The sequence below is a fragment of the Nicotiana tabacum genome, chromosome 1 (genome assembly GCF_000715075.1).
Source record: "Nicotiana tabacum cultivar K326 chromosome 1, ASM71507v2, whole genome shotgun sequence".
NCBI lineage: Eukaryota > Viridiplantae > Streptophyta > Magnoliopsida > Solanales > Solanaceae > Nicotiana > Nicotiana tabacum.
Window position 1 is genome coordinate 135632983 of NC_134080.1, and position 25323 is coordinate 135658305.

The 25323-nt window shown below is 38.6% G+C and overlaps 1 protein-coding gene across 6 annotated transcripts in view; it reads right to left on the reverse strand.

The window, feature by feature from the left end:
* Positions 1-1119: 1119 nt before the first annotated feature.
* Positions 1120-25323, reverse strand: part of LOC107800283 (uncharacterized) — a 28506-nt gene continuing 4302 nt past the window's right edge. For 2 of the 6 annotated variants that reach the window (XM_075253603.1, XM_075253610.1), the window contains exons 2-19: positions 15374-15497; positions 14988-15215; positions 13033-13119; positions 12667-12756; positions 12451-12577; positions 12250-12350; positions 11214-11382; positions 10853-10974; positions 6809-6937; positions 6635-6733; positions 6485-6542; positions 6325-6400; positions 6113-6242; positions 5129-5286; positions 4255-4327; positions 3792-3986; positions 3343-3436; positions 1120-2105 (exon numbers count right to left, since the gene is read on the reverse strand). In XM_075253603.1, the coding sequence (XP_075109704.1) occupies positions 1243-2105; positions 3343-3436; positions 3792-3986; positions 4255-4327; positions 5129-5286; positions 6113-6242; positions 6325-6400; positions 6485-6542; positions 6635-6733; positions 6809-6937; positions 10853-10974; positions 11214-11382; positions 12250-12350; positions 12451-12577; positions 12667-12756; positions 13033-13119; positions 14988-15215; positions 15374-15448 (2874 nt within the window). In that variant the 5' untranslated portion in view covers positions 15449-15497 and the 3' untranslated portion in view covers positions 1120-1242. Of the gene's footprint in view, positions 2106-3333; positions 3437-3791; positions 3987-4254; positions 4328-5128; positions 5287-6112; positions 6243-6324; positions 6401-6484; positions 6543-6634; positions 6734-6808; positions 6938-10852; positions 10975-11213; positions 11383-12249; positions 12351-12450; positions 12578-12666; positions 12757-13032; positions 13120-14987; positions 15216-15373; positions 15513-25323 lie in introns of all 6 variants that reach the window. The other 4 variants (XM_075253601.1, XM_075253600.1, XM_075253605.1 and 1 more) reach the window with 3 other exon arrangements.

The window sequence follows — 25323 nt, forward strand, 5'->3', positions numbered from 1 at the left end:
TTCAATATAAATAATATCAGAAACTTGATATAAAATAATCTCAATTTACTTATACCAGAAACACACAATACAATATAAAATTTTCTATATGCTCTAGTAGGCTAAATTTGGTTTGATCAAAATCTCCAACGAAATACCTCAAACTCTTTTTTGGAATAGAACGTATTAAGTTTCACTTGATGCGAATTCTAAAGAGAAGTTATAAAATCTGTTTTTAATTTATTTATAGAAATTGAAATACTGATAGTATTCTATCTGTTTAGCTGGACATAATTCATTTGTTGAGACCTAAAACACAAGCAAAAAAAGACACTTGAGCATGAATTGGAAATGCATCCTCATAGATGTTTGGAAGTGATTGTGAAAGGTGGAAGTAAGATGATTTACCAAGTTATTTGTGTTATACGAGTGGAGAAGAAGTGCTTTGATTCCAATTTATAAGAAGACGCGAGAGAGAAACTCTAAACCTTGGGAAAGAGTGGCAAAACGTAGACTTAAAAGACACTATAATAATCACTAAGAATCTATTTGGATTTCAAAATGCTGGCCTGAAAATGAAAATGGATTCATATAATCAATCCCAACTTATTTGGGATTGCGTTGTTGTTCAAGACACATAAATCTTAATTCTTCTCTACTCATTATCTCATCGAAAATTGAGCTGATTCTCCTATTTATAGAGGACATACTTTACTCATGATAATGAAGTGTTACTTTCCAATGAAAAGAGTCGCAACGCATTTTCATGATAGAATATAACCACTCCAGAAGGATAAATGCTACTGTATTATCATTTTCATAAGTTTCATCAATCAACCAGTTTAGGAATATGCTAACCACAACACCAATTAGTTTGCAAATTTCAGAAATAGAAAAGTAGAGAAAATTCTGCATAAGGTATAGTTGGATTTAATCCTTCCTTTAGAGTAAGCTTTTCATGTTAGTTTCAGCTGATAGGTGGCCGGCCACTTAAACCACCACCTCGAGCTAGAGCCTGAAAAACTATATACACAAACGTATCTAACTTAAAATAAGAGATTTGAGTTGATTTAGCACGATTATGGCCATGTGGGCCATCCTGGATTCATATACAGTTGCAGAGTCCGTAAAACTCCAGTATGACGGCAAAGAATATATTTCCATAATTTAAACTTGTATTGTCAAGTACAATTGTATTCTTTTGTCTGGACGATCTCATACTGATAGATACACTTGCAATGACAAAAATTGAGTGAAAATTGGTCAGTTTATCAGTGGTTTACCTATTTCCAACTGATCGCTAGATCCAGTCTCAACAAGTCTGGAAATTTCCTGTGGCACTGGGATGTTAAGCTCCGAACATATCAAGTGTATTATTTTCGCAGTCACAGATCCAAATGACAACTTATTCAGAGTTACTGCAATTGCAAACTTATGCTTGATGTTACAAAAACCAGTAGATCCGCCCATACCGGAATGCCCGAAGCCAACAAGTTCCCCATTTGTTGAGTAACTCCTTTTAAGCCCAAGCCCAAACTGCCCATTAGGATAGGTAAGGTTTTCATATTCTCCAACTCCCATGAAAGCATCATGAACTCTTTGGTTGTGGAAGAGTTTGATATTCCGGTTATCACTTGACGTATCACCGCCATTGTAGCTATTGTTGTCAGGAATCCGGAGGTAAACATTACCTTTGCCATCATGTCCACAGCCATTCTCAATAGATGAATTGCTATTTTGAGTCGGTCCAGGACCATCAGCATCTGAAGCAGCAGTTTTCTTTCTAGATTTTTGCTTTTTAACAGTCTGTTGAGAAGGGAACTTTGGAATATGTGGGTGGCTTCCTAAGGTTGGCATGGAAGCATAATGCGGTGGAGGAACTTTCCCACCCTCAGCAAGTGCAGCATAATAGCGGGCTAGGGCACGAGCTGAGCAGTGTCCATTGGCAGCAGGTATAATAGCGCGGCGAGCATAGAGTGAGTTGAATATGACAGGTAAAGTAGTTGCAAGTTGAGCCATCTGCTGCGGCTGGAAGGTGGATGGTAAGTCTGAACGGTTGCTGACATTCGACAACTTGGTGAGATCATCCATATCTACTGTAAGCGTTGCAAGTCGAGATTCTACACCTGCAATAGGGAATTTTAGGTGTCAACTATCAAATGGTTATATAGAGAGAGAGAGGGGGGGGGGGTTATGATTATAGCTAGGAAGAGACTGATTAAATGACAACAAGACCCTTCAGGATCTACCAATCCCTGCCCTCAAGGAAGGGGATTGTCCATTGAGTGGTTTAATCGTTAAATGTGTAAAGCAAAGGCTGTCACTTGCCTCCAGAATTTAAACTGTTTGCTATATGAAACTTTTCTTTGAGGTTTAGACAAAACCTACAGAATCGGGACATAGGCGAAATTCATAACTTCATAGATCTACTCCAAAAGCAGAACATCACATTGTTGCATCAAGATATTTGGAAGAGAAACAGAAGGAGAAATGAGGTTTTTTCAACAAGGGGAAGCCTGAGAGTTGCTACATTGTGCCAAGTATCTACATCACCAACTTCTAAAGTATGAAGTTTTTGTTTTTGATCGGTCAAGGATGAAGCATATTTACATGGTGATACAGAAACTTCAGTCTAGAAACCCCTTTTTAGGCTAATTGCTTGAGGCTTTGGGTTCTACTGTTGACTATACAACATCCTGAGAACTCTATGGCTGTCCTCCTCCTGAAGGTCGTAGGTCAATGCACACAGCGGGTGGTTTCTCACAGCTTTGTACCATGTGAGAAATAAGATAAACAAGGTGAAGAAAAGGAATGCCAAAGACTAATGTCATACGTCTTAAATTCTTTTACAGTCACACTTTACAAAGTATCATCATCGCTATCATTATTATTATTATTGATATTGTTATTGTAACTGCTTTGTCTGACGCCAGATGGTTTGGAAATTTTGAAAACTTAGTAAACAGATTCATATAAGCTACCCCTCAAAACTTGAGGTGGTTACAGGCCAACTGCCCACCTTCAAGTACTCATAAATCCAGCATGTTAATACCAGCAATACTTCATCTACAGCATATAAACATGGGAAACTTATTTTGGACCTTAGAATTTAACCAGGTGGTAGCGAAAATGATGGATAAAAGCAGTTTACATTATCACTGTTCGGAAGTATTACCTATGAATATGGTATATCCCGCATGGTTAGATTAGTTATCAACTGATAAGGGACCTAGAAACTATGAGATTGTTTACTAAAATGTCAGTCAGCATAGTTGGCGAGATTGAACAAGCAAAGATGACTCTATTGATAGCAAGAGCAGCAGGAGAAATTAGGAAATGCTAAAAAGTAGACACTAATCATGCCTGGAGGAATTCCAACATAGAGCTCTCCGTCAATCTTTAAAGGTCGAACAAACACTTCTTCTAGGAGTTCTTGAAATCTTCTTCCTGATGCTCGCTGTATTGAGATGACAATAGATAAATACCTCAAAGCATGTCAAGATTATAAAATATACTGAGAGAGATATGTTTTTGTACAGACGCTCCACTACAAGATTATTTCATTTCAAATTCAAAAGAGGAGCCAGTAAGAGCTACTGTCAGGATCTTTCTGTAAAAAACCAACCCCCAGTCCCACCGTGACCATAAACATGGTGCACAAAGGAAACTTCCCTTCAATTTAAATTAAACTTAGTTCAATAACATTTTAACTTTGCATAATTTAGTTGATGTTTTAGGGGTCATGACACAAAATAATTAGCAAGAAATTATGGTCATGAAATTTGATCAGAAAACATGAAATGCAACATTACCTCAATAATGCCACCACATAACCAGCCAAAAGACAAATAATGGTACAGCTGCTCATGACCCGGTGCAGTTTCTGCAGCAGTCATGGCAATCCGTTTTAAACATTCATTCCAATCAGTCATCAAAAAAGGGTCTTCTTGGCTAATACCACCCATGGCATTATGTAAACCAGAGGTATGGTTAAGAACATGATGAACCTGCCGAAATTTTAAAAAAAAGAAAGATAATGAAACAAGCACTCAAACTGACATAGTAGGAAAGTAAATATCCAGGACTAAGAAATAGGTATTCTAGAATTCCAGGTGTTGCTTTCTGCCAGTATATTCGAATATTTCCTGAAAAAAGAACGACATTAACTCTTTTTTTTCTTCTTTAATCATTTACTCACTCAAGAAGTGTCAGAAACAAGATTTCCAAGTAAAAATAACAATTTCTATTATGGTGTAGCTCCAGAACTTCTTATACCTTTATTTGGTCTTTTCCATTTGATCCAAATTCGGGCCAAATATTTGCAATATTGTCATCAAGCTTCAGCTTTCTGTTAGATAAAATGTTCTCATTGGTTAATTGCAAAGGCTAAAATTATGTATCCTAAACAAAGCAAGAGCACGAAATGGCTCACAAACATCGGGTACCTCTTAAAACTTCAAAATGAGCAAGACACATTTAAAGAAAAAGTAGAACTACAAATGAGTATAGGAAAGATCAAGATTACTAGTAGGTAAATCAAAGATATTTCTACCTTGAAGCTCTTAAAGTTTGAATCAGTATTTTTAAAGTGGATGTATAAGCGAAGGTTCCATCCCAAGCAAAGCGAGGTGCATACCTTCTAAATTTTGACTTACCAGGAACCTTCTAATGTGAGGGCATATCGATAAAAAACCTAACAGTGATGAGAAAGTACGAAGAAATAATGACATGCCTTGATTGAAGGCAGGCCTTAAAAAAGTAACTTTTTCGGTAAACAAAAAAATCCACCCGTGTGAGCTTGCTCACATTGCCAGGTCCCAAACCCGGATAAAGAAGGGTAGTTGTGATAGGTTAGCAGCCAGTGTAAAATTAGGCCAGTGGCGCACGGTTCGAAACTCAGTGGATAGTGCCCCACACTCTTACCCTTCTCCACTTAAATACTATGCTTTTATCTGCGGCAGGGTTTGAATCCGTGATGTGCGCCAAACCCACCACAAGTTGCGCTCTTACCACTAGATCAAAGCCCCATGGGCAGCACTCGTTTTCTTTATTAGAATAAACGATTAAGAAACTTCTGTATTTTAGACAAGAGAATAGAAAATTAGGACATCCAAGAGTAGAAACTGAAATTATTGCTAGGATCACATACCCATTATCAACCAGCCAGTGTACTAGTCCCGCACTGATTCCCTTTGTTACTGAAAAAACAGAAAATAAGCTATCGGGTTGGACTGGACGAGGATCATATTTTCCAAGTACCCCAGCAGCAGTATCAATGATCACTTCTCCATCTTTGTAGGCACATACCTTGAAATACACAACAAAAAATGAGCATGCCTGAATTAGTGAAACCCGGGAATGAATCGACAAATCTATAAACCAACCTAAATGGAGAGACATTTTCTAAATTAGAACGTTAGGCAGCAGTATGACTAATCCCTTCAGCTAGGATCGTTAGATCACTTCATTAGAAGAGATATGGAAAACAACAGCCTCTTCTAAGTTGTTAAGTCCCAATCTAATATCAGAAACCCAGAAAGGAGCATCGAATAAAACCCTACACGGAGAATAATTGAGTACATATCCGATTTGTAGCACTATAGAGTTTGACTAAAAATTACCCATTCATATTCACTTAAAGAACTCTCAACTCAATTCAACAACTTCGAAGACTAAATTATGTCCTTCACTATCTGAAACATCCACATGGCTAACACAGAATTTTCCAGTGCTATTCTCACTCATCTCCCAGAATTATAATCTGGTTGATATTCTCCATAACTGACTGCTCCATCTTCTGTATTTATCCTGTGCTTTCTCTTTGTTTCAAGGTACAGCCTACCTCTACGCCAAACCCCCAACTGAAAAGGTAGTCCGCACTCTATATTTAATTTATTTTCTTCGATTGAGTGTTCAATATGAGATAGAGGTTCACTAAACCTTCCTTTTCCACGGACATATCTTGACTAAAGACCTTGTGTTACTTTTTTCTGCAGCAAGAAATTGTACTCCCACAGCATTAGTAGTGTTGGCTACCCCTGAAGTTGCAAGAGTGGGGAACAAAGCCTTTGGGAAGGGAAGCAGGTTGGTAGGATAATCAGACTGCAAAAATATGGTAGTTACGAGTATGTACCTGAATTCCGAGTATTTTCTCAGCATTCCCAAGCTCGACCAAAAGCTGCCTTAGCTTGGCTTCAACATCGGAATGAACTGGGGTGTCATAAATCCATCGTGGATTCAAAGCTGGCCCTCTATTTAAGTTGCTGGTACAAGTTGATGATCAGATACTTAGGGAGTAATGCATCCGCTGAACATATGGTAAAATAAGCACAAAACAGAGCTCACCATTGGAGAACAGATTCAGCAAAAGGTCTCATGATATCGATATAGACTATGCGGACATTCATTGTTGCAGAAAGCCCTGAGAATCACCGACAACCACTGAGTCAGTTCTTCGTACTTAGATGATACAAAGAGGAGATAATAGTGCACATTCATCACAAACCTCTAAGAAGATTAAGAACCCTCCCAAATATAACGATATCACTAGGAAAGGCATCCACCTGGAGAAAAAATTATCAGCTGCTTCAGAATCATCAAAGTCAGTGGTTGATAATTCACAAAGTCAACAGTGGTCAAAAAGCTATTAGCTTACAGGATTAAAGCGTTTCACTTCCTTCTCATTCAGTTTCATTTTTTCTTGTATAACCTTTAGGTTCTTTGACCTTTGCTCAGATAACATTTTCATACTTTCCTTCATCAAATTGAGAAATAAGTCAGACGAGGGAAATTGGATAGATATAATCAACTAATAACAAGAGCATCTTACAAGAGCTTCATTGGCAGGCGTGGAAGAACGGAAGAACACAGAAGTAACCTCCATAGCTTGTTCCGGTACGTCAAGGCGAAACTTGAGTCCCATTTCTGCAAATGCAGACAAAAGTGCAACATGGTCCCCCTGCAAGAAGTGGTATCTCAATTTTTACAATGGCAAGTTGGTAGAGAAACAGCATAACCATATTTTGTTGATTATCTGAAAACAGAAGCACAAAGTGATTGTTGTCATTGGAATAAGAGGGACCAACAGCGCTTCACAAAATAATTACATTTAAGTGTACGAGAATAACAAGATGAGCAAACATCTTGCACCTTAATTAGATTTTTTATTGAATTTGGTTATAAAACGTGCTTTATTCTTATAACTTTATCCTGAAAGAGGGAAACTCATTAAACAAATATACTATTAAATAATGGGGCTCATTGACCTATTACCTGGGTTTAAGCCCTCTGTACAATTAAATCAAACTATCACACAGATATAACAACAACAACACAGTGGGATCCCACAAGTGAGGTCTGGGAAGGGTAACATGTAGGCAGACCTTATCCCTACTCTGGAGGGCAGAGAGGCTGTTTCCGAAAGACCCTCGGCATCACACAGATATAAAGGTTTTAAATAATTATCCTTTTCTGATACCATAATATCAGCAAGGGTAGATGAAATAGGAGGTCTGGCTGGAGAATAGAATGTTAATTATTATTAAAAATTTGATTGTTGACACTTTGTAAAAAGTTAACTGTTGACAGACAGGACTGATACACTAGTACACTGCTTGTGATGCTAAGAAATGGCCAGACTAAGGAGTTCATGTTACTAGGTGGAATACTTGTCATGGCATATCGGAATAATACTACTGAACCAGTTAAGTACTGTAAGGGCTCGTTTGCTTCCCGTATATGAAAAATAACCGTGGCATAAGAATCTGCATTAGGAATAACAAGCTTGGTTCATGACATAAAATTCTGCATATTAACACAACATTTGCTTACCATTTTTGTTTTCCATATGAACAAAACATTCATAACTTATACAGGAATATTGTGTAGTATTCAATGCAAGATAGGAATTGGAATAAGAATATGTTTACTAACAATACATAGATAAGAAAACCTAAAATGATATAAAAAATGCACTTAAGTAATGCGCCATGTTTTAGTACCCAAAATAAAAAGGAGATACAATCTTAGTTTCTTTAAACTAAAACTTGTACTTGTGTACTAACTGGTATAGATCATTCTTGACATTTGTATTGCAACCCCTGCATAATAATTTTAAAGTAGTACTTATCGCATAATTGTTCTTAAATTATTACTCACCACATAACCATCATATATTACAGTCCTTGCATAATTAGACCATCAACCAAACGACTCTAAGTGAAACCTTCTATACCAATGTTTCCATCACCAAATGTCTTCATTTTGGAGTATCTTTCATCTGTAAAATGAATCATTTAAGTTGAATAATTGGGCCATGGATCCAGATCTAAATACAGGGTTCAGCAGGTAGTTGCAATCTCGTTTATTCCTGGAAGTACCAATAGATTGCAAGCTCATCCTCCACTTGGAAGGCAAAGGTTCCTTGTGCATCCACACATTTACGTGGTCCTTGTCCCTTCAGGTTTAACACTACTGACCTGATACAGTAGAATAGACCTTACAATCTTGAAGTCCTAACTGTCTTAGTATCTGACAGGAGAGATAAGAGATCACTTTCGCTTGTTTTCACATTGTTCCTTCACAACAGAACTGTAACAGTATTTTTAGTAGCTGCGGAAGACACTGTTGTTTCATCTTCAATGCATGAGTTTAGACATTAAACACTGGGATTGATCTAAAAAAGAAGGTTAAGTTATTTGCAGAGATGCTCCACGGGCTGCCATTATTTACTAGTGTAGAGTGTGAAGCAGGATCAATTGATTGTTTCATTCACCGCTCCACTTCTGGTGATCGGTCACTGAAACGAACACAAGGCTTTAGCAAGCCACCCAATGTAGGACGAATTACCTCCCATCCGTTCTAGCTACTCCACACTGGCCTTAAAAGCGCCTACTTTTCTTTCTTTTTTGAGCTCTCACCTTGAGCCGATCTTATTCAATGGATTGTGACTTTCTCACTTGAGCTTTCTATCGAATTTCCATTGGTTTGCGAGTCCTATAAGTGGAGTAAAGCAATATTTCTCCGACCAAATTATAGGACACAGTTTGGTGCCTCTCTATTTTAGGTCCCCGTACATTTCAGAACTTTTAAAGATTTGTATCAGGGTCCATACCACCCTAGAGTCTGTTTCTCTGCTCTCATCTGAAAAACCAATCTGTCTTCTGCCTCTGTGCAAAACTTGTATTTTTGTGGTGCAAGTGTACAAGCCCAACATTTTATGGTGATATATCTCTTCCCTGTTTCTATGTTGTAACATATGTGTGTATGTCGTGTTTAAGGCATCTTTGCTACAATGATAGATTTAGTATGGCTTTAGTAGTCAATCTTTCCGGTATGAAACCAAATTGGTTCTCGGAAATGGACACACTCCTCCTCATCCTCCCTTCTATCACCCTCTCCCAAACTTACATCGTATGGCTTAACAACTTGATACCCCTATAGTTGTTGCAGTTTTGGATATCCCCTTGTTCTTGTACAACAGAACCATCGTACTCCAACTCCACTCTTCAGGCAAAAGATATGGGTAAGGACGGCAGGAGGGGGCTTTGAATACTTCCTGGTTGAGATGGGGTTGCATCAGGGATCTGCACTTAGCCCATTTTTGTTTTCCTTGGCAATGGACGCATTGACGCGACACATTCAAGGGAGGTGCCTTGGTGCATGTTAGTTGCAGCTGACATAGTTCTGATTGATGAGACGCGTGGTGGTGTTAATGAGAGGCTGGAGGTCTGGAGACATACTCTTGAGTCTAAAGGTTTCAAGCTAAGAAGGACCAAGACCAAATACTTGGAGTGCAAGTTCGGCGGTGTTGCCCAGGAAGCGGACGGGGATATGAGGCTTGATATGCTAGTCATTCCCGGGAGAGAGAGTTTTAAGTACCTTGGGTCTATGATTTAGAGTGATGGGGAGATAGATGGATGTGTGGGCACACGAGATTAGACGGAATTCGGAATGAAGTTATTAGGGACAAGGTGGGAGTTGCCCCTATGGAGCAAAAGATGCGAAAGGTGAGGCTGAGATGGTTCGGGCATGTTAAGAGGAGAAACACAGATGCCCGCCTCGGTCAGGAGGTGTGAGAGGTTGGCCTTGAGGTGTAAGAGGAAGGGTAGAGGTAGGCCGAAGAAGTCTTGGGGAGAGGTGATCAGGCGGGACATGGCTCAGCTTGAGCTAACTGAGGACATGACCCTTAAAAGGAGGGTGTGGAAGTTGAGAATTAGGGTAGAAGGTTAGTACGTAGTTGAGTGTTTCCCTTTGTCTTCCTTGGTTCAACAGTATTCGTGTTAGTATGGTATCGATTTTACCCTTAGTTTGCTATTTTCACATATCTTGTATTGTTAGTACTTGCCATCAGTATCCCTTTAGTTTGATATCATTGTATATCTTACTTGTGATAAGTACTTCTTTCATCTTCCCCTTTGTAATCTTGGATTTAGTTTTCTAAATATCATGTATTGTCATTACTTGCTATCAGTGCTTCTTACATGTTCTCTTTAGCCGAGGGTCTTCCGAAAACAGCCTTTCTGCCCTTCCAAGGTAAGGGTAATGATGCATACATCCTACCCTCCCCAGCCCCCACTTGTGGGAATACACTGGGATATTGTTGTTGTTGTTGTTGTTGACATGGTATCTTTGACAAAACATTATTAGGTACTGATACTCTTGAATTTGTTTTAAATAATTTGTGAATTTTGTCAACTAGAAAAAATAGCAGAAAGATCAACTAATATGACTTGGTCAGACTCATAATGCATGACAGAGTTAGCCGGATAGGGCTTCGGCAATATGCCTGCATCAACAACTTCATAAATCCATTGTATCCATCATTACAAGCATATTACACAGTCCTCATTGGATGTTAAAGAACTTGACAAACCTCAGCAGCTGCCAGAAACATTTTTGCGAGAGCTTGTTTCAAGGAGCTTGACAGCAACTTTGTGAGCCCAAAATCAAGCAAAATTGGGCGATGAGGGGGTTCCTTGCTCACCAGAAAATTTCCTATTTTTGACAACCCAAAAGAATATTAAACAGAGTGAAACACTACTAAGAGTTGGAAACATGTATTCAGCATAATTAGCAGGACGAAATTGTAGTTTTTTGTAGAATCTTAGTGAGGTAAAAAGCATAGGCAAGTTAGTATGGAGTCTTAACAGCATATCAACAAAATCACGTCAGACGTAAATCAATGTAAGCACAGTGACTCATCCCTAGTGAAAGAGAAAGGAATGGAAAGCTACCTGGATGAGGGTCTCCATTAAAGAATCCATCAACATAAATTTGGTGTGCATATGCACGTGTAATTTCTTCCACAAGTTTTTGCTTGTCTATTCCCAAAGCTCGAAGTGATTCAGCGTCATTCAAATGAACACCGTCCATATACTCCAGTATGAGCACCTTTTCAGTGGACTGTCATTTCATGTAATCCAATATAAGAACATTGTTGAAAAAAGGAACAAAGATATCTCACAATACATGGATAGAAGTAACTAATGAGAGATTGGAGTGATTGAAGCCTACACCTTTCTGAAGTAATCGGTCAACTAATATAAATATCATAGACAATTTCAGCATCTTTAGGACATGTGAACTTATATAGGTGAGCCCCTCACACATCCCCTCGTTGACAAACATAAAGATCTCTCTTTCATATGTAACCAAAGGGTAACGAGTGGACCCTTGTGCGGAGAAAACGAAAAAGGAAAGACCCTACTCAGTGTATTTCCTCCCTGCAAGACCTAAAACTTGTTAAGACACAGGCAGACCGTCAAGTGATACATAAGATTGAGCTGGTTAGAGACCTTTACTGTCAAACTACCTTAAACTCCACTCAAAATGAAGCATAGGAAAAAGAGGTCAGGTGTACTAATTTGCATGTGTCAACTGTCTTTATCTTCATGCAAAAGATAACATGAAAAGAGATGCAATGATGACTAGATTTCACCAAGTACCTTCGGAGGATCCTTACAACAACAACTACTACTATTCAATCCCAAACAAGTTGGTGAAGTCCCTCTTAAATCATCCATATGAACCTTCGTGAAGTTCCTCTGACCATTACGGGGGACATGTTTGCTTCTGGATAGATTTGATGCAACAACTCTCTACATGTAGATACATATTAACTACTTACGGCAGGGAGCTCCTCTCCCTAGTAGTTCTATCAATAACATCAAATTTATAAAGCATTAAAGTAGGAACTTCTACTAGAGACTAGAGCTCCAAAAAAGTCACAAATAGTAGCTTAGACAGCTTTTAAGTACTAAGGGGACGTACTTGAATGACTTCAGGAATTAGTACGTCCACATGATTAGCAGGCTTGCTATCATCACATCTTTTGTTACAACGGAGATTCCTAGAGACCTTTCGAGTGTTTTCTGCCAGAACCGAAAGAAATAAAAAAAACTTAACAAACATGATCCAGAAAAAAACACTACTGAAACATTAAGAAAATCAATTTGACTACTTGAAGCATACCAGCCTCATGATTGAAGTCTAGTTCTTTAGGTGCTTCTTTGCACCATTCATCTATCATGGGGTGGAAATTATATTGCGGTTCCGCCCATGCTACCCAATCAACTATTGACTTGGCATTTTTCAGGTCCTGTAAAAGAACTGGAGTAAATGACACTACTCTTTTTCAGTACTCTATATTCACACAGCAAAAGAATCATTGCCTCTAGCATAAACAACCTCCAGAATAACTGCTTTTATTCCATCATGCTGAACTTTGACGACAACATCCTGTCCATCACTCAAAGTTGCACGATGAACTTGCGCTATCTGCGAAAAGGTAATGTTGACAGCGATAAGGATAACTTATAAGCCTCTTGTATTGAACAAAGAAAAATGTAAAAAGCCAATGTTGGGACCACCATCGGTCCTACAGCTCGCACCAACTTCCTCTATTATACTCCACATCTGCGTACTTCTAATAAAATTGATAAAAATAACTATAGATTTTACTGCCAAGGTAGGAAAGCAGTGGCTGAACTACTACTGCCTAGTTGGAAATCCTTGTTTTCACTCTGCACCTAGCTTTTTAGTTCAGACACTTACTGAGGCAGTTGCCAGAGGTACTTTGACAAAATCCAAGAATAGATCATCCATGGTCTTCCCAAACTCTTTCTCTATGGTTTGGCATACCTGGGGGCAAACAATTCATTCAATTAGTAACATTTATCTGATGAATGTTTAGATATTCTTTTTATCAATCTGATGAATGTTTGGATATTTGTTTTATCAGTCTGATGAATTTTAGATATTCACACTGCATAAACATAAATTGAACTTGCAGATTTCTTGTATGATTTTATGAGCCAAAAATATATAGATATTACAATGCTCTAAGAGCAAAGAAATGAAACCATAAGGAGCTATGTAGCTAATTTCCTGCTAAAGCGAATTTAGCATCCCAAGATCATGTCATAGAAAAGACTATCTGAATATATAGAAGATAAGTAGAATTTTTTTTATAGGATTTAAAAGGTGCCACTGAAATGTATAGCTCTAATGCTTAAAAAAAACTAAGAGTTTCCATAGGAGCAAACTAGAGCTATTTCGACTGAGCTACTCTTTGACATGGTTTTGTCTAGCAAGGACAGTACAAGAGCAATAATAGGCCCTAATAAATGAATGATAAACTGGTGCTTTTTGCTCACTATGGCATATAGGTTTTTCCATAATTTGCAGCTTCACACTGCAAAGGCATGCCATCTTCTTGTGACTTGTAATTGAGGAATTGCCATCTCCCACAACCATTTTCCTTTCCTCTTAAACTTCCATTTCCAATAAAAATGCGGAGCGTGGATAACATGCATGTAACCAATTAAAATTTTCAGAAATAAAACCGCATGGAGCAGAAGGGTATTTTCCTTGGTGGGTTTCTAAAGGAGAGGCTCTATAGGTAAATAAAATGAGATTTTCGTATAGAGAGGAATTTTGTGAAAATATGCTAATCAAAGAAAAGAAGAAGAAGAAGAAGAAGAAGAAGAAAAACGGAGGAGGAGGAATCATGTAAAAATATTAAAAGAATATAAGTGTTTGAAGAAATACTTAATATCAATTCAAAAGTCCAAGCAACATAGAATAGATAACATAGTGGGATAATGACGCACGTATTTTCCCTGTTGTCTTTTGGTTCTCCTGCTTACTTCTGAGATGCACCATAGTATGACTTGTAAGTAAATGAAGTCAGAGAAGTTTTTAGCATATCTTTTCAGCTCGATGTAACCTGAGGTGCTTCGACTATTAATAGTTAACTAGGTCATGTTAAAAAAGCCAATTAAAAGTTCGACTTTAAAATGTGGTTAAACACAGCCTCCACTCTTTTACAATTTCTCTCTCCTTCTCTCCTACCAATTTTACCCTCTCAGCCACACAAAAAACAGAACACATGGGTCAGGATGTGCAAACCACTCTTTTTTTGTGCAAGAGATTTTTGAGAGAACCTTCACGATGTTTCTCAAGTCTCAATCATAAAAAAAATATTCAGGTTATCATTCATACAATCCTCATCAGAGAAAACTAAATCAGATCTCAACATACAAATTATAAAACTAGAGAACCCCCCCCCCCCCCCAAAACCCCAATAAAAGAGAACTCTTAAAATAGAGTGCAAGGAGAAGACAAACAAACGAAGGAGGAATGCCTGAAAATAAAGAACGAAAAGAGAGAACACTGACTCACCAAATTCAAAGCACCAGTTAAAGCTCTTTGAATTATTTATGCAAATTGACAAGAGAACTATACAACTAATAGCATAGAAGATTCACCTCCATGTCACAAGCATAAAGATACAAATGATCAATTTTTCTAAATGGTTCTTTTTTTTTTTTGGGCAAGTAAAGATTCTAAATGGTTCCTGAAAATGTAGTTTCTCTAGATGATAAAAGTTCTAGCAATAGGGTTGTTATTGGAAATGACTAACATATAGAACCGATTGACTATCAATAGAGTTGTTATTGCAAACAATCCGATGTTGAAACTCCTTTTATAAAGTTTACCGAAGTTACCTCTTTTAAAGAGCGGGGGGGAAGAGAGTCCTGTAATTGCTTCAAAAGGCATGTGTAAGCCTCTGGCAGTACATCAGCACGTGTAGATAGGTACTGTCCAAGTTTCACCCACAAACCTTCAAGCTCCACTATTAAATTAAGCACACGCTTAGCATTGCGTTCATGAGCTTTCTCCCATAGAGAAGCTTTCTTTGACTTGTTCGCCCATTTTTCTCTCTGCTGTAAAGCCTTGATGAAAACATAACATAATAGTGGTCATAAGCTCTTCAATGTTCTTAGCAAATAGAAAAGGAAATAAGATGATAAAACCCAGTTTCTTGTTCTTGCATCTTTTAACTTTCAAACATAACACTAGCAAGCTAGCAGCTAAAGGACATAACTCGTACCTTGTAATCAAAGTAAATGATAAGAGCTACAGTAAAAACTTTCACACGCCTCTTATAGATGTTTCCCCATCCCATTGATTGTAGCCTGGTTGAGAACTGTACGTCCACCTAAGAAAAAATAGATCTGCAAGAAAGGAGACTAAAGAAAGATTTAGTTTGGAAAAAAAAATGAGTCCGATCATCCTGCTAAACCAGCATGAATAGCAGTTAAAGGATCCAAAAACAGTTCTGAAAACTTCAGTTCAGAAATAACGGCTCAATGGTAAACTAACAGACTATGAGAACACTTATGAAGACTTTAGTTCAGAAATACTTGCTCAACGGTAAAGTAACAGACAAGAAGTCACTCTATGTCTATCAATGTCATGTCAATAGTGGGAGGTATATCAAACTATAGGAACCCCTTACCCAAACCCAAACGGAGAAAACAAAAGAAAATAAAAAGCAAGAAGAAATAAGTAGTGGATTGTCATGTGAACAAGCAAATGAATGATCTCCTAAATATCAAAACTTAGTTACCACACGGACTTAAACCAGATTACTCATACCTGTGGTGTCATTTGGCAAAGACCAACCCATAGTAAAGGAGTAATTGCAAAGTAAAATTAGAGTCAACGAAATATCTGCACAAAATTAAATGTGTTCTTACAGATCTGAGAACAATCATCATTCAGGCACTGACTGCATTCTATTTTCCATAAAACACTCTTTCCTTTCTGGTCTTTTCTAAAAGACCGCTTTTCTACATTTAGAGCTCCTAAATCTTACCATTCTCATTTTGCCCTTAATTACATACTCTTGTAGGAATTAACATGGCATGTAGAGGTCACTAGATATTAAAGGGTACTTTTGGTATGTTATATATAATTAGCTCATATGTTAAAAGTGTTAGATAGTTATGTGTAAATATTCCTAGTCACATATGTAGTAGGAATAGAATATGTCATAGTCTCATATGTAGTAGGAGTAAAATATGTATCATATATAGGGCTCATTGTATCATTGTTAAAAATAATAATATTTTCTTCCGTGCTTTCTCACATGGTATCAGAGCTTCAGTGAGAAAATTAGAGTTGTGTGTCATTCCAGCGATATCTGGGAAGAAAGATCTCATTGTCGTGCAATTTTCCGGCAACTTCGACTTGTTCCCAGGGTTCATCACTGCTATAGTGGTATTATGCATATACCAGTACCACCATCAGATCTGAAACCCTTGTGCGACCAAACCCAACAACCAGTCCTATCAGAACAGAAAAGTCAGACATCGTGCATCTTTCCGGTTGATGACTGATTTGCGTTATCTCCTCATCGGTAAGTGTTGTGTGAAAACCAACACTACCATCTTGATCGGAAAAGTCAGGCGACAAAACCCCAGTCAATCGCTCCGGCAGAAAGTCACTCGCGCGCCTCCACGCGCCGCCAGAACTAGGGTTCCAACGAGCTTCAGTAACTTTTTCGACGTGTGTAAGCCATTTCGGCCACTTTTTGACAAACCTTCTTCAGGACAACTTACTCGTCCAGTGATTCCGAGTAAAAATATCTCGGTTCTATGACGTGATATCGCGGATGACAAATTAGAAAAAATAGAAATGGGATATGTCTACTTACTTAGGACAAGTACAAGCAGACATGGAGGAATTTGAGAAGTTGATGCCAGTTTCAGCTACTATTGAAAAGCAACAAGAGCAACGACAAAAGATGTTTCTAGTTCTTACACTCGCTAGACTTCCTATTGACCTTGATTCAGTGCCTGACCAGATTTTGGCTAGTCCGACTGCGTCTACAATTGATGAACTATTCTCTCAATTACTTCGCCTTGTTGCAGCAGCCAGTCACATAGTGATCTCTTCACAGACAGTTGACTCCTCTGTTCTCGCATCCCAGACAGTGGAAAATCGGGTATCTCAGACTATGGAGAATAGACGAGGAGGAGGTCGTTTTGGAAAGACTCGACCCAAGTGTTCTTATTGTAATAGGCTTGGACACACCCGTGAGGTGTGTTACTCTCTGAATGGTCGACCACCTAATAATGTTTATGTCGCTCAAACAGAGACTACAGGTAACCAGAGGTTTTCTTTATCTGAAGGGGAATATAATGAGTTCCTTTAGTATCGAGCAAAGTAAGCATACACCTCCACAAGTAGCCTCTGTTGTTCAGACTGATACTTATGTTGTCGGTAATTCCTTTGTTTGTGTTTCCCAATCTACTACTCTTGGACTGTGGGTCATGGACTCAGGCGCCTCTGATCATATTTCTGGTAATAGGTCACTTCTGTCAAATATTATTTATTCACAGTCTTTTCCCAATGGAGTCCAAACAAAAGCAAAAGGAGTTGGACAAGCTAATCCTTTATCCTCTGTCACTTTAGATTATGTTCTTTATGTCCCTGGTTGTCCTTTTAATCTTGTATCTGTTAGTCGGTTGACTCGTGCCCTCCATTGTGGTATATATTTTATTGATGACTCTTTTGTTATGCAGGACCGCAGTACGGGACAGACGATTGGCGAATCACAAGGCCTTTACTACCTTGACTCACTCAATCCTTCCGCATCATGTCCAGTTACAGATCATCCAGACCTAATTCACAGACGTTTAGGATATCCAAGTTTATCCAAGCTTCAAAAGATGGTGCCTAGTTTATCTAGTTTGTCTACATTAGATTGTGAGTCGTGTCAACTTGGAAAACATACCCGAGCCACCTTTTCGCGTAATGTTGAGAGTCATGCAAAGTTTATTTTTTCTTTAGTTTATTCTAATATATGGGGTCCTAAAAGAGTCAATTCAACCTTAGGATTCGTTATTTCATGATGATTACTCAAGATATGGTGGCATGTCTTGAACTCATAATAGCTTATGAATAAGCAATCGTCGAGATTGAGGAAGCTATTTTAGTTTAGTAATGATTCAAATGGATCTATAACAATAAAAAGTTGTTCAAATAGGAAATTGATAGCAGTAGGTGATGCATCATCTCCTATGAAAGCCAAACCTCCAGCTGACATTCCTGCTGCAACAGTTTTTGAACGAATGAATGCAGCAACAGCTGGTGCTTTGAAGGCTGCTAGTTATTCAGCTGTTACTTTATCTGGATAGAATCGTCAAGGGGCAGGAGATGTTGAAAAAGATGTAAAAGTTCCTAATACTATAGGGTCAAATATGGAGATTGATGTTGCACTGAATACAACAGTGGATAGAGCTGCATTTACCTTTGTTAATATAGATACTGTAGCACCTGTGGAACGTGTAGAAAAATCTCCAAATCCTAAGAAGGTGGATCAGGATGTTGATACACTAAATGCAGCTGGAAAATCTGAAGAGCAGGGATTCACTACTGATGCTCGAAATATGGATGATGCAAGGGTTAATGCAATAGAAAGAACTGGGCAGATTCTGCAGATTACTGATGATAATGCATTAGCTTCAGCTTTTCTGAACAATGCAACAGTAGCAGGTGCACAATTTAGTTCATCTGCTAATGTTGAATCAGCTGCACAAGCAGCTTGTTTAGATGCTGCTTCTGTTGTGGGATCAGGTGTTAAAGTAGAGTATCGACATGGGCAACAATCACAGAATATGGGTTGGTCAGTTGTGCATCGATCACCTAGCAAGAAGGAGGCTTCAGATATTAAAATACTGGAAAGGGCAGCAGAAACTTTCAAGTGTTCTAACTCTTTTGATGCTTTGCTCAATGTCCATGAGCAAGGTGAGAAGGAAGCTAGGAATATATTGCAACTGGTGCAGGGTGACACAGGTTTAAATGATCGACTTGGGATTGCAACAGATAAAAATCACATTGTTGAGGCAAGTCAAGTACATGATGATCCTACAACAACAATGCACATTTCCAATACAGAGCTAGCTAAAATGGTAGAGAATGCCCAAGCAGCTATGATGATGAACACAACTCCAAAAAATGGGCAACCACAACCTTTACGCAGTAACACGCAGCAGCAAAATTCCAAGAACATAGGTGATCATCTCACTATTTCGAAGGACATTTTTCGTGTTGATAAGCAAAAGGCAGAGGCACACAGTTCAAATGCACCTACAATACATTTTTTCAACCCTCAAGTAGAACAAATCATCAAAGATGCTCAGAATGAAATGATGAAAAATTCTACTGTTGTGAAACAACCTGTGGTCACTTTGAACACCTCCGTATATGATATCCCTTCTCAATCTGCGGAGTCGTTTGGGGAATTAGAAGGTGAATCTAGGCAGTTTATGTTGTCAACGGGGAATAACAACGAGGTTATACAAACAAACGTGAGGCTTAAGGCTATTACATCCAAACTGTGGCAAGATCAACGAGACGAAGATGAAGAGGAGGACTGGGGCGATGGTTTTGCAGGATACTCAGCTGAAGAAGGTGATGAGGAGGTGGATCAGGAGAGTGCAGGTGAGGAGCTTGACTCTCTAGTTAAGTCAAAGTCTCATGGGAAAATTGCAGCAGTCCCCACGAGCAAATTAAACCTCCATGCTCCTGCATTTGTTCCCAGAATGTCTCCTAGTGCTGCAATTCAAAATGCCCCAGCTGGAATTTTGCCTCAACATGTAGCAACTTCTTCCAAGCAGCTTACTATAGGTGCTAAGAGTTGTTCCCCAAATACAAGTCCAAGTCAAGCTGCAACAGCAGGTACAAGGCAGACTGTTAAAGCTACACATCCTACAGCTGATCGGGCAAAAACTGGGCAGTAGCAACTGGTCACCACTAAACCAGTTATTTCAGAGGAGGAGAGAAAGCTTTTGGAAGCTATGGTAAGTTCCATACCTGTAAATCCTATTACATCTAGCACAGGTCCTGTAGGTAGGAATAACAACAAATTACAACACATTGGACAACAACAAAGTAAGGCAATGATGGCAACCGGAGAATCTGCCTTGGTGTCACTAGATACGATTCAAAATGAAACACAACCTGTGAATTTAGGGAGAGAGTTTTTTGAACAAGGAGAAGAAGATGCAATGTTACAACAGTGTAGAGAAGAGGCGGCAAGAAAAGGGGATTTATCACCAATGCATAGTGGAAAAATTTGCAAATCTCATACAAGGAAGAATAGTTGGGATGACAAGGTTAGTGATTTTTTAAATGTTAGGCGACCTCCAATGAGAGTTGCCAAACAAAAGAAGGCCGCCCCAACTACATCAACAAAGTCCAATCGTTCAAAAAAGAAATCATGAATTTTGAATACATCTTGAAGAATTGGGATTGTGATGAAAAAGAGTTACAAATTGAAGAAATTACAAGTTCGGACAAGAAGGGACAACATTTTAATTCCTTCATCATTTTATTCTACCATTATGTTAGTATACTCATTTGTAATATCATCACAGAGTATGTTATAAACTCTGTGATGATCATTAAATATTTGGTTCTTTCCAGTTCTTTCTTTTTACATGCTTGTTAGTAAGCGAGGCTTTTTATTTGCCTCAATAGGATTAGTAAGGTAAGGTTTAGCCCGGTTTGTGTTGCCCTGGTCCTATGCCTTTGGAAAATATCCACACGGTTATGAGATTATATGCCCTCGTGAGACGTTGCCGACAGCTACACCATGAATCCTCTACATGAGGCTGTCATCATAAGGCAGTGTGAGGCGCAGAGGAGTGATTATATAGCCAAGGCATATGGGTAACAATACCGGTGCTATTGTCCCCCTTATTTGTACTTTTCCTATTTGTTGTATTTTTCTGTTCTTTTATTAATAAAAAACTTAGCCCTAGACGCTTGCCTAGCGGATTGCCAAAAAAAAAAAAAAAAAAACCAGCACAGAAATAGAAAGAGTCGTGCTTCAAAGTAGAATTCTTCTAAGATCCCGCTAAAGGCACAACTGGCTGGCTTTCTCAATCTTCAATCTAACTTCAAAAATTGAATAAGCCCCCTTGACGAGATTAGATCTAATTCTCTTTCTAACATTTTGATTAAAAAAGCTAAAGTACTATTGATGGACTTGATGCAGCTGGCTTTCACTCGAATCTTTTTCGGTTATAAGGTTTTCTACTCATTTATCCTTTGGGACCTTTTATCATGAATTCTACTCGTTGCATACCTTGATCCACTATTGTACGGATAGCTTACTTGGATTTTCTTAATGAAAGATTGTTCTGAATTGTTTTCTATATTCCAAAGTTTTTGGCTGAAATAAAAAATTAGTTTGGCGTTTTTGTTCGCATCTTTAGAAGTGATAATGCCTTAGAATACTTATTCTTAATTTCACCAGTTTATGACTTCTCAAAGAATTATTCATCAGACATCTTGTCCATATACCCCTCAGCAGAATGGGGTAGCAGAGAGAAAGAATAGACACCTCATTGAGACTACCTGCACACTTCTAATTGAGTTTTATGTTCCGCTGCGTTTTTGGGACGATGCAGTTCTCACGGCTTGTTATCTAATTAATCGGATGCCTTCATCTTCCATCCATAGTCAGATTTTGTATTCGATATTGTTTCCTCAGTCACCCTTATACTCTTTTCCCCCTCGTGTGTTTGGGAGCACATGTTTCACCAAGAAAAAGATAAGTTAGCTCCCTGTGCTCTCAAGTGTGTCTTCCTTGGTTATTCTCGAGTTCGAAAAGGATATCGTTGCTACTCACCTGAAATTCGTAGGTACCTTATGTCAGCCGATGTCACATTTTTTAAGTCTCGACCTTACTTTACCTCTTTTGATCACCTTGATATATCAGAGGTCTTACCTATACCGACTCTTGAGGAGTTTACTATAACTCCTTCTACATCTTCCGCCACAGAAGTCTTACCCGTACCGACCATTGAGGAATCTAGTGTTGCACCTCCTAGATCCCCAGCCACAGGAATACCACTTTTGACTTATCATCGGCGTCTACGTCCAGCATCAGGCCCAGCTGATTCACGTCCTGCACCTGACCCTGCTCCTACTGCGGACTTGTCTCCTCCTAGTCAACCAATTATACTTCGAAAAGGTATACAGACCACATTTAATCTTAATCTCCATTATGTCGGTTTAAGTTATCATCGTCTATCATCACCCCATTATGCGTTTGTATCTTCTTTGTCTTCTATTTCCATCCTAAGTCTACAAGTGAAGCACTGTCTCATCCAAGATGGCGACAAGCATGATTGAAGAGATGCCTGCTTTACATACGAGTGGTACTTGGGAGCTTGTTCCTTTTCCTTCGGGTAAATTGACTGTTGGTTGTCGTTGGGTTTATGCAGTCAAAGTTGGTCCGGAAGGCCATGTTGATAGACTTAAGGCCCGTCTTGTTGCCAAAGGATACACTCAGATAGTTGGGCTTGATTACAGTGATACTTTCTCTCCCATGGCTAAAATAGCATCAGTCCGCCTTTTTCTATCCACGGATGTTGTTCGCCATTGGCCTCTCTATCAGTTGGACATTAAGAACGTTTTTTCTTCACGGTGATCTTGAGGATGAAGTTTATATGGAGCAACCACCTAGTTTTGTCGCTAACTAGGAGTTTAGTGGCCTTGTATGTCGCTTGCGCCAGTCACTTTATGGTCTAAAGTAGTCTCTTCAAGCCTGGTTTGGTAAGTTCAGCGCAGTAATCCAGGAGTTTGGCATGACCCATAGTGAAGCTGATCACTATGTATTCTAGCAGCATTCTGCTTCAAAACTCTGTACTTATATGGTGGTTTATGTTGACGATATTGTGATTACCGAAAATGAGCTGGATAGTATTACTAAGTTGAAGCAACATCTCTTTCAACACTTTCACACTAAGGATCTGGGCAGAAAGTATTTTCTGGGTATTGAGGTCGCTCAGTCTAGCTCAAGTATTATGATCTCACAACGAAAGTATGCCTTAGACATTCTTGAGGAGACAGGAATAACAGGCTATAGACTGGTTGACACTCCGATGGATCTAAATTCTAAACTTCTGCCAAGACAGGGGGAGCCGCTTAGCGATCCTGCAAGATATAGGCGGTTAGTTGGTAATTAAATTACCTCGCAATGACTAGACCTGACATTTCCTTTCCTGTGAGCGTTGTAAGTCAGTTTATGGTTTCTCCCTGTGATAGTCATTGGGATGCAGTCGTCCGCATTCTTCGATATGTGAAGTCCACTCCAGGCAAAGGGTTATTGTTTGAGGATCGAGGCCATGAGCAGATCGTTGGGTACTCCGATGCTAATTGAATAAGATCAACTTATGATAAACGTTCTACGTCTGGATATTGTGTTTTAGTAGGAGTTAATTTGGTGTCTTGGAAGAGCAAGAAACAGAATATGGTTGCTCAGTCTAGTGGACAAGTAGAATTTCGAGCAATTGCTATGGCAACATGTGAACTAGTTTGGATCAAACAGTTCCTCAAGGAGTTGAAATTTGGTGAAATCAGCCAGATGAAACTTAAGTGTGATAATCAAATTGCCCTTCATGTTGCGTCAAATCTGGTGTTCCATGAGAGAACTAAACACATTGAGATTTTTTTTTTTTTTGGCAATCCGCTAGGCAAATGCCTAGGGCTAGTTTTTTATTAATAAAAAGAAAAGAAAATACAACAATTCGGAAAAGTACAAATAAGGGGGACAATAGCACTGGTTTTGTTACCCATATGCCTTGGCGATATAATCACTCCTCTGCGCTTCACATTGCCTTATGATGGCAGCCTCATGTAGAGGATTCATGGGGTAGCTACCGGCAAAGTCTCACGAGGGCATATAATCTCATAGCCGTGTGGATATTTTCCAAAGGCATAGGACCAAGGTAACACAAACCGGGCTAAACTATTCCTATTGAGGCTTTAAATAGCCTCACCTACTAGCATGCATGTAAAAAATAAGAACTGGAAAGTACCAAATATTCAATGATCATCACAGAGTTTATAACATACTCTGTGATGATATTACAAATGAGAATACTAATATAATGGTAGAATAAAATGATGAAGGAATTAAAATGTTGTCCCTTCTTGTCCGAACTTGTAATTTCTTCAATTTGTAACTCTTTTTCATCACAATCCCAATTCTTTAAGATGTATTCAAAATTCATGATTTCTTTTTTGAACGATTGGACTTTGTAGATGTAGTTGGGGCGGCCTTCTTTTGTTTGGTAACTCTCATTGGAAGTCGCCTAACATTTAAAAAATCACTAACCTTGTCGTCCCAACTATTTTTCCTTGTATGAGATTTCCTATTTTTTCCGCTATACATAGGTGACAAATCACCTTTTCTTGCTGCCTCTGCCCTGCATTGATTTAGAATATCATCTTCCTCACCTATTTCATATGTATCTATGCCCACAAGCACCTGATTTTGCATGTCTTGAACATGTTCTTGAATTACCATACTGTTTCCATCCATTGCATCTAATAGCTTTCTTTCCGCTGGTGTAATAACTGTCACTTCGTCAGAGAAAAGATACTCTCAGGAGACATTACTACAAAGTTTGTGAAGTCGAATGATCAACTTGCAGATATTTCACCAAGTCCCTCACTGGTCCTCATATTAGTTACATATGCAACAAGCTCGGCACATATGACTTGTATGCACCGGCTTGAGGGGGAATGTTAAATAGTTATATATAAATAATCCTAGTCTCATATGTAATAGGAGTGCAACATGTATTATATACGGGTCACTATTATCATTGTTAATATATCAATAGAATAATTTTTCCGTGTATTATTTCTCACAGGCTATATGTTAAAAAGAGCAGCACCAAACACTATTACAGTTAAATGTGTGAATAGGATGCACGTTACGAGTTGGAATCCTACCACCGGTAAGGAACATGGTATTAAGAAAGAGCCAGTGCAGGATACAGGGATGGGGCCATACGCCCCCTAATTCACAAGGAATATCTCGATTATCATAAAAAGATAAATATAACTGGCGAAAAGGCATATCAATTGCTGAATAAGCATTGTGAATGAATATTTTAATGAGTAGGAACAAAATTTAGGCGATTAAACAAGAAATTGCGTCTTTGCAGATTTATATGTATCAAAATCAATTGA